This window comes from Candoia aspera, chromosome 11, assembly GCF_035149785.1.
Source record: "Candoia aspera isolate rCanAsp1 chromosome 11, rCanAsp1.hap2, whole genome shotgun sequence".
Lineage (NCBI taxonomy): Eukaryota > Metazoa > Chordata > Lepidosauria > Squamata > Boidae > Candoia > Candoia aspera.
The window spans coordinates 4,376,711-4,400,495 of record NC_086163.1 but is presented as its reverse complement, the minus strand read 5'-3'; the positions used below and the strand labels follow the sequence as shown (position 1 = coordinate 4,400,495).

At 40.3% G+C, this 23,785-nt stretch overlaps 1 protein-coding gene across 1 annotated transcript in view; it reads left to right on the top strand.

Annotated features, from left to right (window-relative positions):
* The window catches only part of RSPRY1 (ring finger and SPRY domain containing 1), a 38,678-nt gene that overhangs the window by 5,079 nt on the left and 9,814 nt on the right, over nt 1–23,785 (top strand). Inside the window, exons 2-10 of the mRNA XM_063312763.1 lie at nt 3,313–3,807; nt 8,598–8,650; nt 10,508–10,620; nt 11,995–12,121; nt 12,808–12,866; nt 14,348–14,414; nt 16,144–16,275; nt 20,711–20,826; nt 23,471–23,614. Coding sequence (XP_063168833.1) covers nt 3,461–3,807; nt 8,598–8,650; nt 10,508–10,620; nt 11,995–12,121; nt 12,808–12,866; nt 14,348–14,414; nt 16,144–16,275; nt 20,711–20,826; nt 23,471–23,614 — 1,158 coding nt within the window. The 5' untranslated portion in view covers nt 3,313–3,460. The remainder of the gene's footprint in view (nt 1–3,312; nt 3,808–8,597; nt 8,651–10,507; nt 10,621–11,994; nt 12,122–12,807; nt 12,867–14,347; nt 14,415–16,143; nt 16,276–20,710; nt 20,827–23,470; nt 23,615–23,785) is intronic.

The window sequence follows — 23,785 nt, the reverse complement described above, 5'->3', positions numbered from 1 at the left end:
AGAGTGCCGTATGCCCCTTATTCTTCCCTTTACTTGTCATGATGGAAACTGGAGTGAATGTGAATATGTCAGTTGTGTTTTCTTTCTCGATAGTTCTTTGAAAGTGCTAAACGGCTTCATTCTCTTGTGACCCTTGCTATTGGAATGCTTGATAAAGCCTGTTCTTGTACATCTCACGTTCCTGAGTACGATTATGACCAGGCCGTTAGCAGAAATGGGTGTGTTGATATATTTCTTTATTTCGCACTTTGCCAGACCCTAAGCTTTGATTGTAGATGGCCAATAAGATATGAAAATCTAATTACTTATAGGTACTTATTAATGCTCACTATTAATAGCCTTCTTCCCATTTGAGAAGCAAATCTTTTGTTGAGCTATTTTAAGCAGCATTCCTTCAAGAGTAATTTTTGAGGGCTATGTGGTGTGAATGGTTGGAGCAAGCAGTGGGAGAGGACGTCTTTTCTTTTTTGATACCCCTCTTTTTTGTCTTTTTCTGATCATCTCCCCCTCCCCAAGTAGCGTGCGAAAGGGAAAGGAAAGATCGTTCTTACCAGAAATTATCATTTGCGTAAGAGTTTTAAAGAAATGGCAGATTTGCTGTCTGATCCTACTGTCTAAACTTTGGATTATAAAGACTGCAGTATTCTTGCAGTTAAAGCAAATGCATGATTAAAATAGAGATTCTGGAATGTTTTGCAACTTGGGACCAGTGAATTTAACAAAAACAATAAGGGCAAACTTGTGATAAGAAAACGTTAACATTTTTTATAAGAATTTACTGAGCACTTCCTTATTCAAACAAACTTAGTATTAGAATATAAGGGAAAATCTTGATGGGGTGAGATAAGGCATGTCTTAATTCATCATATTGAAAGTTCTCACACATGGATGCTTTCCAAGAGAGGCAGACAATAAAAATGTTTCTATTTTGTGGGATGCCAACAAAATTCCTAATAGCTGTTGTGGGTTAGCTATCTGAAAGCTATGAGTTTTAATCTATTTTCAGTCGGTAAGGAAACTGTCGGTAAGGAAAGATAACTAGGCTCAGACACTCATACTTTGGGCACATCGTCCGGAAAGACCGATTGCTTGAAAAGGACATCATGTTTGGCAAAGTCGAGGGCCAGTGGAAAAGAGGAAGGCCTTCAATGCAATGGATTGACACAATTACCGCAACAAGGGATGCAAACTTTGGAACAGTCAGGCATATGGCGCAAGACCGAACAGCATTTTGTTCTGTTATACATGGGGTCACCATGAGTTGTAAGTGACTCGACCACAACTAACAACAAGGAAACTGAAATAAGCTTGGTGGCTGAAATCATATTCAAATTTGGTTTCTTGGCAAGAATTTAGAGCAGGAAATTTTTTTCTACACTATCATGGTGTAAAAAATCTTAGAACCTCTGAAATAGTGATTCCTTCATTACATGTTATGGAAACAAATGGACTGGTACCATTTCTATCATTTTCCAGTCATTTGACTTCTTATGAAAGAGTCCTAATCAGCCTTGTAGATATATTTTGGGATTTAAAGCAATTTATAAGGGGAAATATGTATTCTGTGAGTACATTATCCAACAAATTAAATAACCAAACTTAGAGTATAAAGGATGGCAGTTGCACGTTTGTGTTCATTAAGCTAGCTCACAGGAAGTATGGTGTGCAACTTTTATTCTGATAAAGAAAAGTACTGACTATCAAAAGGTCCTGAAACAGATTTGTCTCTGGGGCCCTCAAAAAATAGAACTCTTACTCCAAGAATTTATGTCTGATGCAATTGGTTGGCAAATGTTACTAAAAATACATACAGCAAGTAGGAGATAACAGCTGAAAGCAACTTGGTAGTTAAAGCCCTTGTGGTTCTTTGCAAGTCTCATTTCATAAGTATTGGAGCTTCCAAGTACTGCTGTTGAATATATGGTGATTATCTCTAGGAAATCTTGTGAAGTCTGCCAGGTAGGCCAGGGTACTTCTGCTGGTTTTCTTGGCATGCTCATAAAATTCTGTGAAAATGGTCCTCATTCCTGTACGTGTACTTCCAGGATAGGAAGTTTCCCTGAGATGTATCCTAAGTCTGTCCCTGCCACTGAATGGCAATGAAAGAACACAGTTGGGAAAGAGAAAACTGGCCCATCAGCTTCTAGCAGCAGATCGGATGCTAATGCCAATTTGTGGCTTAACCTTTATATAAATATAGGTAGCTGCTTAGGTCCATTAAATACATACTCTGTCATAAGAGAAGCGAAAGCAGCTATTGAAGGATTTGTAGAAGAAAGGCAAGTGGGTAAGAGTATGGGTATGAAAGCTTACAGCATAATAATGGTTGTGTTAATGTGGTGGTTCTTTTTACTTCAGCTGCTGATTGGATTTGTGCTGTTTGTATATTCTGTGCTTTTATATAGTTTTTAATTATTATTAGCCACCCATAGTCATGAATTTGAGCCAGGTGGACATATACATTGAATAAATAAATAGTGTGGCATTTAAGCTGCCACAAATTACTGCTTTGCTATTTTTGATTTATAAGCGAATTGCTTGAAATAAAGTTTTGTTGTGCTGCCTGCTACATTTGCATCTTCTAATTTGGTAGACAGTCCATCTAACAGGTTGTCTTATATTGGAAAGACTTGGGGCAATTGATGGTTACGCTACTCTCTAGAAGTCTGAAAAAACATGTCCGGGAGTTAACTGAAGAATTATTTAAGATTATTGGCTTCCAAACTACTTTCTCTGGATATAGATAAATAAAAGGCTGTGTGCGCTTCTTCTGAATCATTTTCAGTATGTGTGCACAGCCTCAGTAAATAGTCATGGGTAGAGAAACTCCAGCTATGTGGCCTCAGTTGTTCTTCCTGCCATCGGCTGAACTGCCATGTGCCCTCTCTGTCTTTTCTTGGTACCAATTGATCTATTCTGATGGGCAGCGAAGAACAGATCACTAATTTATTTCTCGCAAAGAACACAGAGCTTTCTAGTACGGGGAGTTGCTTCAGGGTAGGATTAAATTGTGGTATATTATAGCTTATTGTCCTTGATGTAGCCCTGAATAACAAAGTATCTGACTCTAGAATAGGCAGTGTTAAGAAATGGAATGTTGGTAACCTTAGCAGATTTTGGGAAAAGTAGACACGGTTTGCAGGTGGGGCGGATGGCAAATGTTCCATTTTCTGCTAAAGGCAACTGGTGAGTTTAAGACAGAGTGATATGCCACTGTTAAAAATCTATTATTTGAATAGGGAGGTGTGGGGGACTTGTTCGCTTCATTACAATTTAAATCCAGATTGATGGGGTGTGCTTTTTCTTTTGCAGGCCTCCTTTTGGATAACCAATGAGTATCACCAGTGATGATGTCAGAAATTAAACCAACCATTTCCTGCCCATCCCAGTTTTTACAAACTTGTATGATGCAAAGGCTACAACTCAACATCCAAAAAACATTGCTTTTAAAACTGTCTAGATGATTGTTGTTGCTTTGGTTGTGCTCTATGCAAGCAGAAACCTTTTCCAAGGTTTACGGCTGACCTTTGAACGGCATATTCCCTGTTTGCTACAAACCTTGGGAGTTAGCAGCATGGGCAATTCCTGCATTTGTCGAGAAGACAGTGGTGCAGAAGAGAATACAGAATCCAGGAATCACCAGGCAGAGAACAGCAGAATGCCTGTACCTGAAACAAGGAGCCATCAGAGGGACCCAGTACGGCCCCCCCGACGGGGACGGGGGCCACATGAACCCAGGAGGAAAAAACATAATGTCGATGTGTTAGTACTTGACACACTGGCAGTAATTCGGACACTAGTAGACAAGTAAGTACCTCTGGAGAGCAGTGAGGCAATGAATGAATCCTACGGGTTCCTCAGTTGCTATCTGGGAAGACTCTAACTTTCCATCAGAGCGCTGCAGCTGTAACCGGGGTAAAAATGGGTGAATTTGTGGCTTCCATAAGCCACATTTTCAGAATGTTGATAGTGAATCACTAGATGGTAATTTTGGAAAACACCTGTTAAGAAGATAGTTTTGGGGAGAGACACTTATCTGAACCCTGTCTCTGGTATTTGAGGTTATCACATTTGAAAGTTTCTGCTAACTTTTCAAGAAAAATTACATGAATTATGTTGGCAGAATGCTGGGAAAGCCTTTAGCCCAGGAGAGATCAGAAAAGTCACACACACCAGGCATATCTATAAAAATAATTTATTTACAAAAAGCAAAACAAAAGCAAAACATATTCAAAGGACTTAGCTCTCATTGAGAGCAAGCCTGGCTTGCTACATATCAGCAGAGAGAAAAAAACAGAAGTAAGAACAAGTCTGGGCAGGTTCCTCCCCCCAGGTGATTTGCATCAAGCATGTGAAAGGAGTCAATCAAATACAACCTCTTCACCTGGCCAAAATGATTAGGTACAATAGCAGTCTTAATCGTTAGTAGGAAAACCTCAACAAATTAGATGCTAGATCAGCCACTTTCAGTCATGCTGGTTGGAGAATTTTAGGAACTGTAGTCTGATGGTTTGGGAAAGCTATGCAAGTTTCTTTTGGTTCAGCCTTATTTTTGAATACTTCCTGAATAATAACTTTTGTTTTAGCCTTGTAACCCAACGCACCCTGGCTCTGCTGTGTAGTCTTTTATCAGTCAAGGGTGGCATAACCAGACTGTGAAGAATTAGTATAACATGAAAGTTGTTAACAGGCATTACCCACACACATAAGATGTAGTGAAGGAGGCTAAAGCTGGTTCCACTGTTTTTGAAAGCGCACACAATTTTTGGCAGAGGAAAGAATGTACAGTACTAATACTTGTAAATGCTCCTGGGATCATTGACTGATGAAGGATTTCCATAAGTCACATTTTCAGGATGTTGAGAGTGAATCACTAGATAACATTGGGAAATGCCTGTTAAGAAGCTGTTGCTCACTGGCCTGCTTTCCTGGGACGTGGTTTCAGCGGCATAAGCAAGTGCTTCTGGATTCCCACCTCTTCCCATGTCATGTCATGTGAGATCCTCGCTTAACAACTTGCGTGGTCCTTGCTTAACTATGTCAACGGGGACTGCCAGGATTGCCATTGCTAAGCAATGTGGTCATGTGATGTCACACTTTACAACCACATCGCTTAGTGATGGAAATCCCAGCCCAAATTACCATTGTTAACCGAGGACCACCTGTACATTAAATAACAATTGTTATGAGTTTATATAGCTGTTGGGAAAGATTGTTGTAGGGAGAGGAGTGGATGATCCCCATTGTATTCTAGATTAATGGAATGACTACAATATGAAGAAAAAAATCCTGAATGCATGCTGGGACAGAATACCCTTATTGTAGGACTATGTCAGGTTTTCTTCAGCATGTTTTAATTGGACTCAGCACCACTGCTAAATTATTGACCTGTTAGCTCACTTGCAGTTGGGAGTCTTTAAAGCTTCTTAATGTTTAGTGTCTGGAAACACATAGGTGTATCTGTAAATTCCCAGATCCTTTTAAATAAATCTTACTAGTTCATTATGGTTTACTTTCTAGGGATGAATGTGAGCACATAGGGGGTTGGGACAGCAGGCAGAAGAGGGGAGGCAAATCACAGACAAGCAAAATGTTTGTGGAATGAGCAATGTGATCACCCCTTCAAACTGCATAATTACTGTGCATGAGTTACTTCTACGTACTGTGCTCAACAAAGAAATTTTACCTTGCAAGTCATGTCTGCTTACGGTCTTTTTTCCTTAAAATCCAAATGTTTCTTTTGTTAAAAACATTGCTCCTTTTGCCAGTTTTGATTATCTTTCTTGTATCTTAATCTCAACAAGAGTGTTGACAAGTTCTTTCCAGTTTCATTATCTAGAATATCTTTGCTGCTGAGCATCATTCTTTATCAGCCATTCTGGATCTCTTGTGCCTTTTCTGACAAGGAACAGAGCACCTTTTGGTCCCTGGGCATGTTTTGAAGGCATATGATGTTGTAGCTTCACTGAAGCTAAGATGATCGCGCTGGCTGTCGTTAGTATAATAAGGATGCAAAACAGCCAGGCAATCCTGTGTATTCTCCTTTGAGTTCTATAATTAAAGACAGGCAGAATATCAGTGTCATACCGAACATTTGCTTGCATTGAATTTCTCTGGTGCTTTTCATACAGTCCCTTCATTGAGCTAATTAGTTCTGCTGCTATTTTCATCAGCCCTTTGTTCAGAAAAAAAGTGCTTTTTTACTCTCCTGCTTTTCACGAAATCGTATTGAGCCATCTTTTTGCACATTCTTGGGTAAACTACTCAAGTAGCTATTCTGGTTTCTCCAGCAATAGCTTGAATGACAATTCATCTCACTGGGCTCCGATTCTTCTTCCATGGAATCAAATGCCCAGGGGGTTGCCCCATTTTTATCCCCCAAACAATCCTATCAAGTCAGCTGTGTTAGAGACTGGCAATTGAATTGAGTTGTCTGCTGGATTTCCTCACTGAGCAGAGTTCTGAAACCAGATCTCCCTGCTCAGGTCCTGCACTTAAGTTCTTTTGTAAGCTAGTAGTAAAAGTCCTCCGTATAGCTGGTGGGAAACACCATGTGCTTTGTAGAACTTGTTATGGAACATGTTCAGCTTTACATTGCCTGCCACATAAATGCCACCTGTGAGATAAACGTGTGATCAATTGTGAGATAAATGTGATAAATTGTGATAAATATGTGAGGTAAATGCAAAATAATTCTGTGATTTATCCTGCAACCCTCCAGAAAGCAAAGGGTTTCAGGCATTATGCCTTTCTTCCCTCTATGGTCTTCAGCATCCAGTCCTTCTCACCATCCATCTCCATGGATGCCATGGTCTATCAGTGTTTATGTACCTAAGCCCTAATGCAAGGCCATTGAGGTCTTCTCCTTGTTTTGGGAATGTGAGGCTACGAGCCTGGCCTGCTTGACATCTGTCCTTTTGTAAAAATGGTTGTATATTTTTAGGCAGCGCAAAAGTAATATAAATGCCTCATTGGGGTGTTGCATCGTTTCATTTTCCTAAAAGAGTGGAGTTGTTGGCAGAATGCTGGGAAGGCCTTTAGCCCAGGAGAGATCAGAAAAGTCACACACCAGGCATTTATATAAAAATAATTTATTTACAAAAAGCAAAACATATTTAAAGGACTTAGCTCTCATTGAGAGCAAGCCTGGCTTGCTACATATCGGCAGAGAAAAAAAAAAGAAGTAAGAAACAAGTCCGGGCAGGATCCTCCCCCCAGGCAATTTGCATCAAGCACGTGAAAGGAGTCAATCAAATACAACCTCTTCACCTGGCCAAAATGATTAGGTACAACAGCAGTCTTAATCGTTAATAGGAAAACCTCAACAGGAGTTGTTGCCATGATTTTTCAGCTGCTGAAAATTATTAGATGCTCATCTGTGGGAGCGTATTACCTCTCTCCGAGCTTAGTTCAGTGTGTTATTAGTTTGCTTTTAAACCCAAGTTGCTTGGGCCCAGGATATCTAAACAAATATCCTGTCCGAAACCAGGTTCTTCTCTCTAAGAGACCACTGTCTAAACCAAATAGGTGCTCAGGCAAGCTTGCTAGGAGACGAGAGAAGCTTTCTGTATTGGCTTAAATATAGAGTAGGAATTTTGCAGCTTTGGGATGTCTGTCTGACCCGCTGTCTCCATTGCTTCTGCCAGCCACAGCTTTCTTCTTTCAGCAGGTATTTATTTCAGAAGTGAGCCCTAATGGCACATCCCTGGGTTCTTAATTACTGTTATTGCTTAATTAGTGTTATTAGTGTTGTTTTGGGAGTAGAGAGGTAAACTGGATTTTATATTTCAGTTGCTGAATATGCAGGGTAGGATCCTTGCAAATGAGTAAGTCAGAAATCTAGAAGACCTCTTAAGCATCTCTTAAATGAACGATGAAAGTTGTTGGTCATGGTTCACCCAGGATTCGTTTAGATAGTAATACCATATGGGGAATCCCTGTCTAGTGCAGTAAGACATTTCTCATCTCAAATTGGCTGCTTTTTTTTTTTTTTTTTGCATTGTTTCTCATCTCAGGTTGAGTACTTTTTTTATTTTATACTCCTGCAGAGCCACACAAAGTTGCTCCTTTAATTCACAGTGTATAAAACTCCCTTGGTCCACGTTAGCCACTGTACTAGATTTCACCAAGGTTTAACTGTAGTTAGCTCTCCAAGTTATATTTAGTCACTTCTTCAAGTTCTTTTTCACCCATACTGTAAATTAGGAGAACAATTCCTGCCCATCTGGAAAGCTTCCTGGGGAATAATGAGTAATTCACTGGCTGTCTGCCTAACCTTCATCTCAGGGTTGTTATAAGGATAAGAGGGAAGATACACATGCTGGTTTAAGCTCCTTGAAGAAAGGATGGGAGAAGCATCTATTGGATAGTTGAAAAGAGTAGACCTGTTGGGGAATTCTGGGAGTTGAAGTCCACACATCTGAAAGTGGCCAAGGTTGAGAAACACTGGAGTAGATAATGACCATGCTATACATCAGATACAGAACTTTGCCATGAGTTAGAATTACTGTTTTTTTTTTCATTTAATATGGGCAGATAGAAGTGTACCAACTCTGGTAATAATTAACAAGGTTTATTACTTTTTTTTTTCCTTTTAGTGATCAGGAACCTCCTTATTCGATGATGACCTTGCATGAAATGGCAGAAACAGGTATTTCCTTGCCATTGGGTGGCACTTCAGTTGCTCTCTGCTGAAAGAAACTTTTCACTCTGGAAAGAAGTACAAAGTTGCAGTGTGTGTTTATCATGTGAGGTTGAGACAATTATAGCAATTATTTAAATGATACCTCTATTTGACAGTGAGCTTGGTAAAACTGTTACTTGTTTTAATAGGTGTACCTGTTTAATCTAGCTAGATTTATGAATTATGTTGTTGCAAAAGTCAGCCTGCCAGCTGACTTTATTTTGCTTCTACTGTGATCTAGTAACTAGACCTTAGAATCACCAAAGAAATAGCTATGTACTTTTCATCCAAATGGAAAAGAAAGTTGTAATTAAAAACTAAGGAGGCTGACAGGAGCAGGGAAGACCTCTGGGGTGTACTGATGCCTCTCAATTTTCCCCAAGCTCTTGTGTATATTATGCATTTGATTGCTGGATGCAGTTACAAAAAGTCTGAATTATTCTGTTCTGATGCTGCTCGGAAACGCTCGGTGGGAGAAACTGAAAGCTGCTCATAAAATTTTGCAGTTTGGTAGTGTATCTTACAGGACGTAGCGTTATACACACACAAACACACACCTTTATACTCTGCCTTCTTTACCCAGTGCTTTTGTGATTTCCTGTATTGCCTGTAACCATTCTAAATTTAAGCTGTTCTTACTGTGTTGAAAACCAAAGAGCAGCTTAAGTCAGGGTAGTCTTCATTAAGTCTTGATCTGCAGTGTGCTTTGCAAAATCTGTCACTCATTTCTTCCCTTTTTTCTTAGGAAGGAACTAAGGGAAAGGGGCAAATTAAAACAATATCCTTGTCTAAATTGATTGGACCATTCCTTACAGAAACATAAGAGAATTCAGATTTCCCCTTTTATGATTTGCAATTCATTGTGACTCAGTTTCCTGTATATATTATGGAAAACACGATTGGCTGTCTCTGATTTGCTGAGGACAGGCCGGAGAAAGAGAATGCTGGAGTCTGGGCATGACCATTGGGGACACTCCCCTCCCCCCTGCCACTGTTACCTCCAACTTAGGGTGAAGCAATACATTTTTTCATCTTTGACTCCTGCTAAAACATAATGCTGAATTTTTGGCTTTCAAAAGGAGGTTGAGGGAGACAGTGTGCTTGAATTTTGTCTCTGCTTGCCAGGGGCAGCGTTTACGTAGGTTTCAGTCCAGTCAGCTTTCTGGGTGACTTTGGACCGGTCACTCTCCCAGCCCAACGTACCTTACAGGATTATTGTCGTGGGCAAAAAATAAGAGGAGGGAGCATGATTTTAATCTCCTTGAGTTCCCGAACAGGAGGCTCTAAATACAACAAATATATAAGTGGGCTTCAAAAGGTGGAGATATACATTCCCACCTCCACGCCAGACACAGTTAAGAGAGCAAAATCTGACCCTATAAGAGTTGTGGAAACTCACTGAGAGAGTCTTGCATATAATAAGATGCATTATCTTCAGTGAAGAATGTTGTGCTCCACAACTGATTGTGTGTTTCCCATGTGGAAGGTGTTAGGTTCTGCCTCCAGCACCATTTGCCAAAAGCATCTTGGGTTGCAGAATCGTGTGTCCTTGCTTGTATCCTAGCTGTATTCTGGACAAGTGAGAATTTGCCCTGGCATTTCATTCTGGTATTAGGAATATCTGTCTTGTCTCCAGGAAGCACTAATTTTGTCCTGCCATTCCAGTCTGGATCAACAGCTGATAGTTTCATTTTTAACATATGTCCAAGATGATTTGTCCCCTTGAATTGCTCAGATGCTGATGAAATTGTGCTTTTGATTAGTGGTATGTCTCTTTAATTCTTTATGTTGAGATATTTGCCTTTATTCTTTGGTGGTTGACAGATGAAGGATGGCTGGAAGTTGTCCAGTCGTTAATAAGAGTTATTCCAGTAGAAGACCCCTTGGGACCAGCTGTTATAACTCTACTCTTGGATGAGTGCCCATTGCCAACCAAAGTGAGTTAAATGTGCAGATTGGTCAAATAAATAACTGATTAAATGTATAGCATGTAGCAGCAGCAGTTCCAAAGCAACTTCTGAGTCTGCTTTTTAAAAATGCAGGTCTGAAATGAATAACAATATCTCAGTCAGTGTTTTTGAATGGTAGATGTTTGTCTGTTGCACATCAAAAGGATGCCTTGGATAAAAGTTCAGAAAAAAACCAAAAATCAGTGAGTCAAACCATGTATTCTGGCAAAACCAATATAAAATTAATCAGTATGTACCTTTTCAGTATAATATGTCATAATAATGCTAAAAATACAAATATTGTTTATATAATTAAAATAATATTTCAAGTTCTGTATTAGTTCATTTTTATTCATCTGCAGTCATTAGTTACTTGTTCAAATAGGAAAAAAAAATCTGTAATTTGTACCTTTTGTAAGGTGTTAATTTTCAGTCTTTTTGTATCCTTTTGCTATAGGCCTTATATCCATCAGTTTTTTTTTCTCATAATATTAAATAATAGAAAGTGTTCTCAGTCGAATAATCTAAAAAGAATCTAAAAAATCTTGCTTTCAAATTTGTATTGTTTCTCTAACTTTGAAAAGCTGACAATTGAATTATAAAATGGTATAAAAATTTATCCTTCCTCTGAAAAAATAGGAAACCAATTTTAAAAACTGACTGGAAATCTCAGATAATCAGAATTCAGTATGTGATTCCTAATACTTGAACATGTAATTTCACAAACTCTGTGTCTATGTGTGTCGATATATATAAAAATAAAAACAGTAGAAGTTTGAAGCAGCTTTAAAATAGTTACATTTGCTAGTTGCTAATAGCGCAATGCTAATTACGTTACGTTGCGTCTATCGGTTCTCTGCGGATATCTCATGGTTAATCTTTTGTTTCGGTATCTGAATCCACAGTGATACTCAGTGTAGTGATAAGATTAACAGACATCGTCCAGAATGGCTTGGGTGTTTTCTTAGTTGTGAATTTCAGAGGTAGAACAAGCATATTTGTTTTACAGTGCAGATGATTTGTTTCCTTGAAGCATAAATGGGGAAAATATGGCTTCTAGTTTTCATGTGTTTAACAATATTTCTCAGCTTGCTTAAATTTGGTGACTTCCGGTTAAACGTTATGAGCCATCAGTGTTCAGTGTCTTATCATCTGTACTGGAAAGTCTTAAGCACACTCTCTCCAAAAGAAAAACTTGATTTTGTAATGTCAGTGCTTACTGTTTCTAACCACTTGGATCAAATTCAGTTTATGCCCTGTATAGTGTAGATAGGTTGTCTCATATAGTGTTGAGATATGAGCGGAATGGGATGTTTCTTTTGTTGTTCCGACATTCAGCAGCATGTTCGTTTTCCTGCTTAGGATGCATTGCAGAAGTTGACAGAAATATTAAATTTAAATGGAGCAGTGGCTCTCCAGGATGCCTGTCATCCTGCCAAGCATCGGAATACCACTGCAGTCCTGGGCTGTTTGGCAGAAAAGCTTGCAGGTAAGAAATTTGGGATGCCTTTATATCTCTTTGGGGGATAATAACTCAGTTCTGTACGGTTCCTCCGCAAGCCACTGTTGTTTCTAGGTTCTCCAGCTTCATACTCTCCCAATCTGCAATAAACGTATTGTCTGTAATTAGACATCTATTCATAGAGCATCCTTCAGGTGGCACACCAGTGTTCTAATCTCTTTAAATTAATCTGTAATCTCTGGTGCCATTTGCCAGACAGCAGTACAGCTGTTTAGGGGTTGTAGGAGTGAGATATTTACATACGTGTCATCTTTCTACTGTTTTTCCTTTGAATCCCCCTTACAAGGCAATATGTGCAGAAGGGAAGTCTAGAATTTATTTTGTGGGGAGGAAGGTGGGACGTCTAGAAACAGAATGTCACTACTGAATTTAGCCAACATTTTTAGACTGACAGACAAGATTAGAGAGAGAGCGTGTAAATCACTTTATGCCTTGCTCTATATTCTCCTGTGGTAACTTCCTCTTGATATATATTTGAGACTTAATAAAAAAAGATTTTCACAGCTAAATCTCCTTTGTTGCATGCTTCTTCCTTCTATAAAACAAAATGACTGGAAAGGCAGTGCAGGATCCTAAGCTCGTCTGAAGAGACTTCTAAAACAATGTAAAACAGCAACTTCGATGCACGTGTTTCATTTTTAGTGTTTTTGCAGGCCCTGCAAGTGTAGGTTTACTCAGCCAAGGAATCTTGGAGTACTTACTGCAGAGCTTGGTGAGTACCAAAATAAATCAGCATTCTTGTGTGTGCATACTGAAGGATTTCTATGCCCTCGTCTCATTTAGTTATGTCTCATTAAAAAAAAGAGGCCACAGCATAGTGTCCAGCCATTGCAATTATTTTTCAGTGGCGCAGTGAAGGTTGACAGGTTTCATAAAGAAGGAAGGAAGAGCCACAGCTGACAAGTAGCATGTGTGCTTTGGGCACAGACATCCCTCCAGGCCAGCCTGTAAAAAGTTACTGCCAAAGTTTTCAAAAGCTGCTGCGGATGTAGTTAATAATACTTTCACTAGCTAGATGGACTAGCAGTCCAGCTATATAAGGCCATTTTGAATGTTATCATTAAGTGAAACGATCACATAACTACCAATATATTTTCCTGAGAAAAACATGGAAGTCATGCTCGCTTGACCCACCATCTTACTTTTGCTTTCTGTGAATTTGCCTTTTGTATGTAATTATAAATAAAATTTGTGAACCACTCTAGCTTCAGCTGCAGAGCAATATACAAGTACCATCAACATTTAAATTTAACAACTTTTTCATCTTTTAAGGCAGCCAAGCAACATGTGCTTAAAAACTTAAGGGAAAGTACCCTGTAAAATTATTACTTTAGCAATACTAAAAATACTTGCACACCTACTGCGTTCTTTACTTTAACCATGAGATCAAGTACCCAGAGTCAAGTGCAGCAAGGTAATATATGGATTGTGCACTTAAAATTAAGGAATTTACTTTCAGTATTAGGACTGAAGTCACCGTGATTTTATATAAAAGTGCATAGCTACTTTTCTTCATCTTAGCAGTATAATTTACATGGGGAATGGGAACCTTATTGTTGTCCTGAGGCATCCTAAGCTTCAGAAGGGACTATCAAAACTGTAAAGGCCTCTCCTTCAGCCTTGCCGGGAGGATGCAGGAAGATGGCTAATGACTTCACCAGAGCAGGTGGGCCCGGAATCGAAACCTTAAGGCCCCTATTTGCTCCTTTAATCCTTCCCCCAAAGGGAGGAGTGTATCTGATTTGGGGTGAAGGAGGTTTGAGTGGGTGCTGACATTCTGGAAGAGGTGCTGAAGACTGCAAATGGGGTGTTGGACTGCCTGTCACCTACCTCTGCAGAAACTATGGTTTGGGAGGTGAGGAACTGGCTTCAGTACTAGCTCCATTCTTGCCCTTTCAGTCTTCCCCTTCCTTGTGTGTTTGGGGAGGGGGGTGTTTCCTGTAGCTAGACCTTCAGGCTTTCTTACTTGCTAAACCAGAATAGTTGTCTTTTTCCGTCTGTGTAGGAAAACAGTTTGTATTGATGCCTGGATCTCTAAAGCAAGCCTTGTCTTCAGGCTATTTTTACTGTGTTAAGGAGTAGTTTTTCTTACCTACACAAGCTTTTTTTCCCTGTGCTGGAAAAATCAGCCGGCGCTTGTTTTTGAAGACAGCTTTGGGAACATTGAATCCATAATTCTCTTCTTTATTTTAGGAGTTCCAGTCCCATCCGACCGTCATGCTTTTTGCACTAATAGCCCTGGAGAAGTTTGCACAAACGAGTGAGTGTGCTCTTTTGAAATGCAGAGTTAAAAACAAAACAGGTCCCAGGAGTCTGTGTGGGATATTTTAATTATTTAGAGCATTTATACCACTGCCCAAATCAAACAGCATGACTTTGGGCAGCATACAGATAATCAAACAGACACAAAAGAAAGCAACACATACCATTAAAAAGCAACTAAAACAATAACGTGGCAATCAGAAGTAAAATACATTACAGTATAGCTCATCCAGAGAGCCAGTTTAGAGTAGTAATTAAGGTATCAGGCTAGAAAATGGGAAACTGAGTTCTAGTCCCACTTTAGGCATGAAGCCAGCTGGGTGACCTTGGGCCAGTTATTTTTTTTTTCAGCCCCAGGAAGGAGGCAATGGCAAACCACTTCTGAAATCTTTCCAAAAAAACCTACAGGGACTAGTCCAGGCAGTTACCAGGAGGCAACACTGACCTGAAGGCACCAAAAAAAAAAAAAAAAAGCTCACCCAATTGGGGGCTCTGCTCACTCTGACCCAAAGACCTAGGGAAAGAGCCAGGTCTTAACTGCCTTTCTGAAATTCTTCAGGAATTGGATTTACCCCTTTTTTCTAAAAGCCTACCTGGCTGTGGTTAAGACGTTGATATCATTAGTGTTCTAAGCAAGTATGGGCAGCTTACAATTTATGTGGGTGCCAAGATCCCCTTCCTGCTGTTGCTTTCACACCACTGGAGAAAGCAGGAAGGTTTGTTGAACCAGAGTAAAAGTAGTCCTCACTTAATGACCACAATTGGGACTAGAATTTAGGTTAAGTGACATGGTCATTAAGCAAATTGACCTGATTTTACGACCATTTTACATTGGTCGTTAAGCAAATCACATGATTGTTAAGCGAACCATGTAGTTGTTAGGCAAATCACACGGTTCCCTATTGATTCTGCTTACTGGATGCCTGCCAGGAAAGTTGAAAATGGTAATTACATGACTGCAGGATGCTGTGACCGTCATAAATGTGCAATGGTTGCTAAGTGCCCAAATCACATTCATGTGACCATGGGGACACTGTGACAGTTGTAGATGCAAGGAATGGTCGTAAGTAGGTTTTTGCAGTGGTGTTGTAACTCCAGATGGTCTCTAAATGGACAGTTGTTAAGGGAGGACTACCTGTATGAGCTCTGACTCCTCAGCCACCGCTACATGTGACCTTCAGGGGGCAAAGAATCATGACAAATTCTGTCATCCATTGGGAGCTTTATGGTATATTTTCTGTCAGTTAAGGGTGTCTTCCCCAAATTGCAAAGCTGCAGGGGCAACTGTTGTGCTTCTGGTGTTACCTTCATTGCCTGCCTTCAGACATTTGCAGATCCTAAAGGAGAAATGGATAGTAAAATCAAGATGCCACTGAGCTGAACTCAACTCCTAGTGTCTGCAGCTGGGGCGGTTTTCTTGGCCTCTGGGATGCCTTGACCCTGTTTGTCTGCCAGGTGCTACTTGCTGCTGAGGCTTTAATGGATTATGGTGGGATTTGTATCGTATGAGAAGGGGGAATATGAAAAAAAAAGGGAAAAGCACAACCCCCTTTTTCTTCCTGGGGATGCTGGGTCTTTATCTCACGGTCAACTAAGTCCTCTAGTATTGCTGAGTTTCCTCTCTGATAGAACTATCCAAGGTTTAAAAGCTGTTTACTGAGAAATGTTTAAGCATTTCCTTTTTCATTCCCGTTTTTTTCATAATTGCAAACTCATTCCAACTCTAGGTGAGAATAAAATGACAGTTTCTGATACCTGCATCAGTGATCAGCTTGTTTTGTTAGAGAAATGGACAAATAATCCAGACTACTTAAAGCGCCAAGTTGGATTCTGTGCCCAGTGGAGTTTAGACAATCTATGTAAGTAACAATATTTTTCTACTGCAAAGTGATCCGTGTTCAAAAACAACATGGTTGTTAGAATGTCTAGTGTTTGCAGCAAAAATAACCCTTAAAACTAACACATTATATTTATAAAATAAACTTTCGTATTCATTTCATTGAATGCCTGAAGTGTAATTACTGAGTGGTGTATGTGTCCGGCACATGTACTTAAGTGCATTAGATGGGGCAGGAGGGGAGGAAAACAGCAGATGCAAAACATTCACAAAACACAGATATTCCTGTGTTGAGATGCTGTAATACAGCCCTATCTTTGTGGAAGACAGAACCATGGCACTGAATCTTTTGATGAAGTGTAGTTCTGGGGTTTCTGGTTGAACCTGCCTTCGTAGTTCTTCCGTGCAAGAATGGCCACCTTAAGGGCCAGCTTGGGAGCACCGCTCCTGGATGGAATAACCTTCCAAAACACTCAGCCACTGATTTAAGGTCATCGGTCTTGAAGTTTAGCTCTGGTGCAGCCGGGCTGTGACTCAGATAAAATGCTGTCATAACAACCGGGTCAGTGTTAAGGTGCTACGTTGTCCATGTTTTACACTTAAGCAAGGAAGAGGATGGGTGGCAGGTGAGAAGAATCCACGGAATGAGAGCCAGGGTGGTATAGTGGGTGAAGGTGCTAGTCTTGGGAGGGGGAGGTCCATGTTCTCATCCATCCTCACCCATGGAAGCTCTCAGAGTGACTTTGGGCCAGTCGTCCCCTCTCCGGTCCAGAGCCCGGGTGATATAGTGGTGCAGGTGCTGGATTAGGAGCAGGGAGGTCCAGGTCCTCATCCCCCTTCAGCCACAGAAGCTCCCTGGGCTTCAATCGGCTTAACTCACCTCACAGGATTCTTGTGATGGGACCCTTTGTGGACTTTTTGCTGAAAAAAGAGAAAAAAAAACTTGTGATTTATGGGTTTGACGATTAGAAAGGGCAGCTTATGGAAAGAAGGAAATTATGATGTAACCTTAGGGCAGTGTTTCTCAACCTTAGCAACTTGAAGATGTCATCTTCAGGTTGCTAAGGTTGAGAAACACTGCCTTAGAGAGAGACGGTAAAATACAAACGCATTTGTAACCACTTTGAAGGAGATCAGAAGCTGCTATAATTTTTTTTTTCTATTTCTTTTTCTATTATTTTATTTTATTTTCTCACTATGCACTGTTTTTCTTTATTTACTCAATTTCTTTTCAATATCCATATGGCTTTTATCTTGTTAAAAATTTTTAATAAAAATTATATACAAAAAATATAAGATTCTTGTGGGAAAACAGGAAGAAGTGCTGTGTATACACTTTGCACTTCTGAACGGAAGGTGCAATACAAATCCAATAAATAAACATTTCATGAACAAATTGTACAGGTAGGGACCTAGAAAGCATGTTTGGGCTGCTTCCTTGATAAATAAATAAACTTTTAGAATCGGTGTGTGACTGTTTCCAGGATAAAACAGTACTTTTTGCATGAGGATCTGTAGCAGCAGCAGGAGCCTTGCTGCCCGTGAAGGTAAACCACTGAACCTGGACCTGATACAGCTCAGAGGCATATTTTCCAAAACTCTGTATAACCAGCAGCTCATTTAAAAAAATTGAATCTGGCTTTTCTTCTGAAACATTCAGGTTTATTTTGTAAACAAGTTGGCTTTAAGACCGTCCAAAACGGTCAGAGGCACTTTTCACAGAGGGAGATAAGTAAGGCATACACAGAGAAACTATGACCCCAGCAGACCTCTGCCTTGCGCTGCTGTTGACAAAAAGTAAGGAAACATACTGGTAGAAACATTATACTTGAACATTTTTTAAAGATTGGCTTTATTTAGCCTTCCCTTTAGGAAATTAGCAGGAAGCTGGCCTCTTTCTCAAATTGTCGTGAATGCCTAGTTGTGCGAACCCACTCATCCAGTGGAAGTGGGAGATGTTACCAGGAGTGGTTAGGGGGCAAACACAGAACCATGTTGTTCTGGCAAACTTGTGAAGCAAGCCTATGGCGGTATGTTTCTTTTACCATTGACTTCTTCTTTCATTGTTCCTTTCTGTGGTCTAGAGTTCACGGACATCTGAAAATAAGCTACCTTTTAATCTTCATGTCTATAAAGATAAGACTCACTTGGATCAGCTGCAGTAGCCCCACTTGCTGGTGGAAGTTGAGTCATGAGGGCATATGACATCCTGCACTGAAAGAGCTGCACTGACTTTCTTTTTTTTATTACAACTTTATTATATTTTCAAAGTATAGATAAAAACATGAAAAGATAGAAAAAGATTGAAAGAAAACTAAAGAAAAAGTTAAAAAGTGCAGAAATAAATAGAAAAAGATACCAAGGGAGTGACTTCCGACTCTCTACGGCAAAGATATACATAAAAAAATACATCAATATCTTACTCCAGTTTTAACCATAATAAATATTATTTTCATAGTCTATTTCAACTTAATCACAATTCCTAACTAACACATCACTTTTTTCCTCCAATTAAAAACAAAGAAAAACCCCAGTTTTTCAACAAGAAAAAAATTTAAACTAAATAGTATCTCTCATCCCTATAATCAATAGCCCTCTCTGCCAAAATTATTACATTTGTCGTATTATTCCCCTAATAATACTTTCTACCACTATACTTAAAAAAAGGAGCTGCATTGACTTTCAGAATGTTTCTGAAGTCTTTATCCCAGTGTTCCTCAACCTTGGCTGTGTGGACTTCAATTCCCAGAATTCCCCAGCCAGTCATGGAGGATTCTGGGAGTTGAAGTTCACATAGCTAAAAGTTGCCAAGGTTGAGGAACATCGCTTTAACCTTTTTCAAGCCTTGTGTGGCCTGAGTGCAGGCCTGAAGTACATCACCTCCTTCATCAGCCTTCCTGGCTCTGCAGTCATTGAGTGGCCCTTGGTCCTTCATGCACATTTAGCCAAACCATTAAATATTTCTGTCAATTAAATTAATTCTCTTCAGTTTCATTTTTCCACTTCCTCTGTCTCATCCAAAAGTTCCATTGATGTACTGCTACTGTGAATTTAAATTCTTTTAAATCCATATTGTTTTTAGCATCTGCACTTAATGTGTGATATTCTCTTGGTTAGAGACCTGATATGCTATTGATGGTGGTGATTATTGTGGCATGATATCAATTGGGAAGATGAATGAATGGAAAGGATAGACTGTTTTGTTGTACAGTATATCCTATCGGGATTATCCATTTCTTATGCGGGGGCACGTAAGTTAGTACGTTTCTCCCATTTATGCAAATGTCTTATTTTAGTACCTGTACTGGCATTTAGCTGTAGATTCAGCTCTCTGCTGATGGTAATTCGAAGAGAAATGGAAGATAAAATTTACACTATGATAATCAAGTGTGTGAATGAAATGTAGCCATGGATTTGTCCATTTTGACTGGTAAATAGTTGAGTTTTCCGACTGGAGATGTTTTAACTGGAGATTCTAAACTCTTTGTTTAGCCTGTGAGCTAGATCCTCTAGGCTTTTCTTTGGTGGATTGAGTGGTGTCAGCAAAAAAAGGCAAACTAATTTGAGACCCAGCTCAAGAGGGGAAAGTATACAACATGACATCAATGTTAATTGCCCTGCTTAGAATGCAGATGGTATTAGATAATCTAATTCATTTCTAAAGCAAATACTGTATCAACATTCAGAAGATGAAGTCCTTCACTCACAAGAATCCATTTACATTGAATTTCTTAATTGGTGAATTAAGAGCAATGTCTTGCCACCACCTAAATGTATCTAGTATTAATTGAATGTGTATACTTTCTTGCTAGGAGCAAAAATCCACTGGTTTTTTATAGCCTGTCTCTAGTTTAATAGGAATGCTAAGCCTCCTGGAGAAATATCAGCTACAGCATCCCTGGCCAATGTTTATACCCAGAGCTGTCACTCTTAAATTCAATATATAGTTGCATTTGGGGGGATAAGCATGTATATTATTGTCTGCTGCTTGCAGGCTCCTTCTGGTGGGGGTGAGAATGGATCCTCCCTCAGCTTGGTTAGAGACGCACAGAAATCACAGTCCCTGGTTGGTTCTTCTTTTGACATGCAAGAATTGTAAGGCAAGCTAATGACTCCAGTTCGTTAAAAGAAAAGCCAGCCAGGGATTCCCATTTGCACATAATGCTAAACCAACCACAAACGGAACAGTTATGCCTTGCTCAATTGCTCTCACTGGCAGGAGAAGGCAAGCGCTCGTTCCTGTTAAGCCCAAATTCTAAAGAATTCAGTCTCTGAATGCCTGTCGTTTGGAGGGGTAGGAGCTGACTCCAGCTCCTGACCAGAAAGAACCCGATATCTATTTGACTCATTCTTAAATGGCTAGATTTGGGCAGCTGAATTCGGTTTGCTAGCTCAGCGTTTCTAAATATCTACATTGCTGTAGCAGCCTTTATAACCTTTTCTCTTTTTTTCTGCAGTTTTGAAAGAAGGTAGACAGTTTACATATGAGAAAGTTGACTTGACCAATATTAAGGCCATGCTGAATAGTAACGATGTCAGTGAATATCTGAAGATCTCGCCGCATGGGTTGGAGGTAGCTTTGTGTGTGTGTGTGTGTATTAATTATGAAATCCTGTTATGTACTCTCTCTTCCCCTGAATAGTAAGGAAGTCTAGCTGTAAATCTATCTGGGAGTGAGTTTCTTTGAACTAAAAGACATACTGCTTTCATAGTGTATGTTTTAATAACTTTGCTTCTAACTCAAACAGCATTTTTTTAAAAATAAGATTTCTTTAATGGAGGAAAGTGTGAACTATAAAGGCACGTGTAGTAAGATCTGTAGCTCTATGGAGGCACAAAACAATACATCATCCTTTCCCGAATGTCTCGCCACATGAATCTTAGCTTGAGAGAGACGGGCCTTCCTTATTAATAAGTGCTTGGAGATGTACAGTATGCATATAGTGATGAAAGACTTCGGTGAAGTCCTGTCCCATCAAACCCACCATGTTGTTTTAGATGAGACAAGTCAGGATTTCTTCTCATTGTTTAACAATTGACTGAAGGCTTGCATTCCGAATACAACATATAGATCACTGGGTCAAACCAAACTCCTGTTCGGGAGTTTGTTTCCCCAAAAGTCAGAGAGTATACAGGTAGTCCTCGACTTACAGCCACAATTGGGACAGGAATTTCTGTTGCGAATTGTTGTGGTCATAAGTTGAGTCACCACATGACCGGACCCACTTTTACGACCATTTTTATGACAGTCGTTAAGGGAATCACCACGGTCATTAAGTGAGTCCAGTTTCCCCAGTGGACTTTTTTTGCCGTTTTTTGCCGGAAACCAGCGAAAAAGGTCACAAATCACAATCAAATGGCCGCAGGATGCTGCAACCAGTCATAAATGTGAGCCAGTTGCCAAGCGCCCAGATTGCAGTCACATGACGATGGGTGTAGTATGACATTAAACAAACGGTTATAATTCAAGGATGACCTGTAGTGTAATGCTGATGGTCCTGAACCCAAGTTTCCCTGATCCTAGTCCAAATCCACTCTCAGCCAAGCACTAACTCTAGTCTCAACCTGTGATGGTTATAAGGAAAAACTGGAGGAGGAAGTTACGTATCCTGCGTTGAGCTCCTAGAGAAAAGGTGGCATACGCACCTTAACAGGGGAAATAAATAACGTCTGATAAGTGAACTCCACAAGTGTGGCAGCAAACAGCAGTGAGAGGCTTATTTCCTCTGATCCTGGGGACCAGTCAGGGCTGTCTCTCAGCGTGCTTCTCTTCTCGCAGACTTTTCATTGCCAGGCTAGGTGACATCATCAGTGCACTGGTAATGAAAGGTCTGCAGGAAGAGACGCGACATCTCAGAGCAACAAGAACCCAGCAATTCAACTCTGTCCTACATCTGTTCTCCACTGTGGCAAAGTATAGATCATGCCTCGCTGACATTGATAGTTTTATGCCCCATAATTTGATTTTTTTTTTCATTTAAATCTCTTAATTCTGTCTGAGCAGGCCGCCGCATCTTAGAGTAGCACGTGATGAATGATAACCTTTTTTGTGGGATCCTGAATTTCCTATCATACAGCTATACTTGACAACCCCGTGCAGGGCTGTGCCAAGCTTTGGATTTGATTCCAGAAAAGCAGTTTGGAGCATGTGGGGCCCTAACATAGCTCCTGCCTGCTGCTCTTGAAAGCAGCTGTGTCTTTTTCTGGAATTGTGTGGCAGCAATCCAAACCACTGACAGTCCTATGGCCAAGTTCTAGTATGAGAGGGAGGAGTTCTGTCCATTTTCTCTGTACCACACAATGTCCCCTGGTACTCACACTTTTCTTATTTTCAGATAAATATGTAGGATATAAATGTGAGAAATTAAGCCCTCCTGCGCAGCATTTCGTAGACTCTGACATCTGATTCCTAGGGAGCAGTAGATAATAGCGTGCGCGCGCACACACACCCCACAGACACGTTAAAACCCAGTGTCCACTCTAGAAATTGCCAGCTGTTTCTGTTAAAATTGAACATGGCAGTTTTTCAGATACAGGTAGTTCTCACTTAACGACCACATTTGGGACTGGCAACTCCATCTCTAAGTGAGACATGAGGCTGCAAAGGACTTACGACCTTCCGCAGCAGTCAAGTGAGACGTCACGTGGCCGCAGTTTTACTGCCTGCTTCTCCGTTGACTCTGTTGGAAGCCAACTGTGAAACATACAAATAGCAATCACGTGGCCAGGGGAATGCTGTGACAGTCATAAGCACCCACTGGTTGTGAAGCACCCAAATCTCAAATCATGTGACAGTGGTGACACTGCGAAGGTCATGTGAGGAGTAGTCATAAAGTTGCTTTTTCAGTGCCATTGTAACTTCACACAGTCACTAAACAGGGCAGTCGTTAAGTGAGGACTAACTGTACAAGTCTCCTGGATATTCCTTGCACGTCTTCATCCCTCCTGTTTTCAGTGTCAGATGTTTAGAGATCTGCCATAATTCAGTGCTGCCCTTTCCAGCCCCAGGCCTCAAGGTGCATAAAAGTATAGCACCCTGGATTCCTAGCCAGCCTGCTGACTGTGCTGGTTGGGGATTATGAGAGTTGTACTCCCAAACAAATATGGGGTTAACAGGTTGGGCAGCTGAGCACTTTAATGTACCCTTCTGTACTCCCTGTTGTGCCAAGTTTGCACATGGACCTCACGTGCTTATTTTTCACTCTTTTGTTTGCTAGGCCCGATGCGATGCTTCATCTTTTGAAAGTGTCCGATGTACCTTCTGTGTCGATTCTGGAGCTTGGTATTATGAAGTCACAGTCATTACTTCTGGAGTGATGCAGATAGGATGGGCTACTAAAGACAGCAAGTTTCTCAATCATGTAAGGGCTAGTTTCACCATACTGAACGGGCACCAGACAATTTTTCCTGCCCTCTCACTTCTTCACCCCACCCCTAAAAGTTTGACTTCGAAGCAACTGGGAGATGGATAGAACATTGTATTCTCTGTGGCATGTTTGCTGAGCCTTCTGCCCTAGCAGTATTTCCCTGGA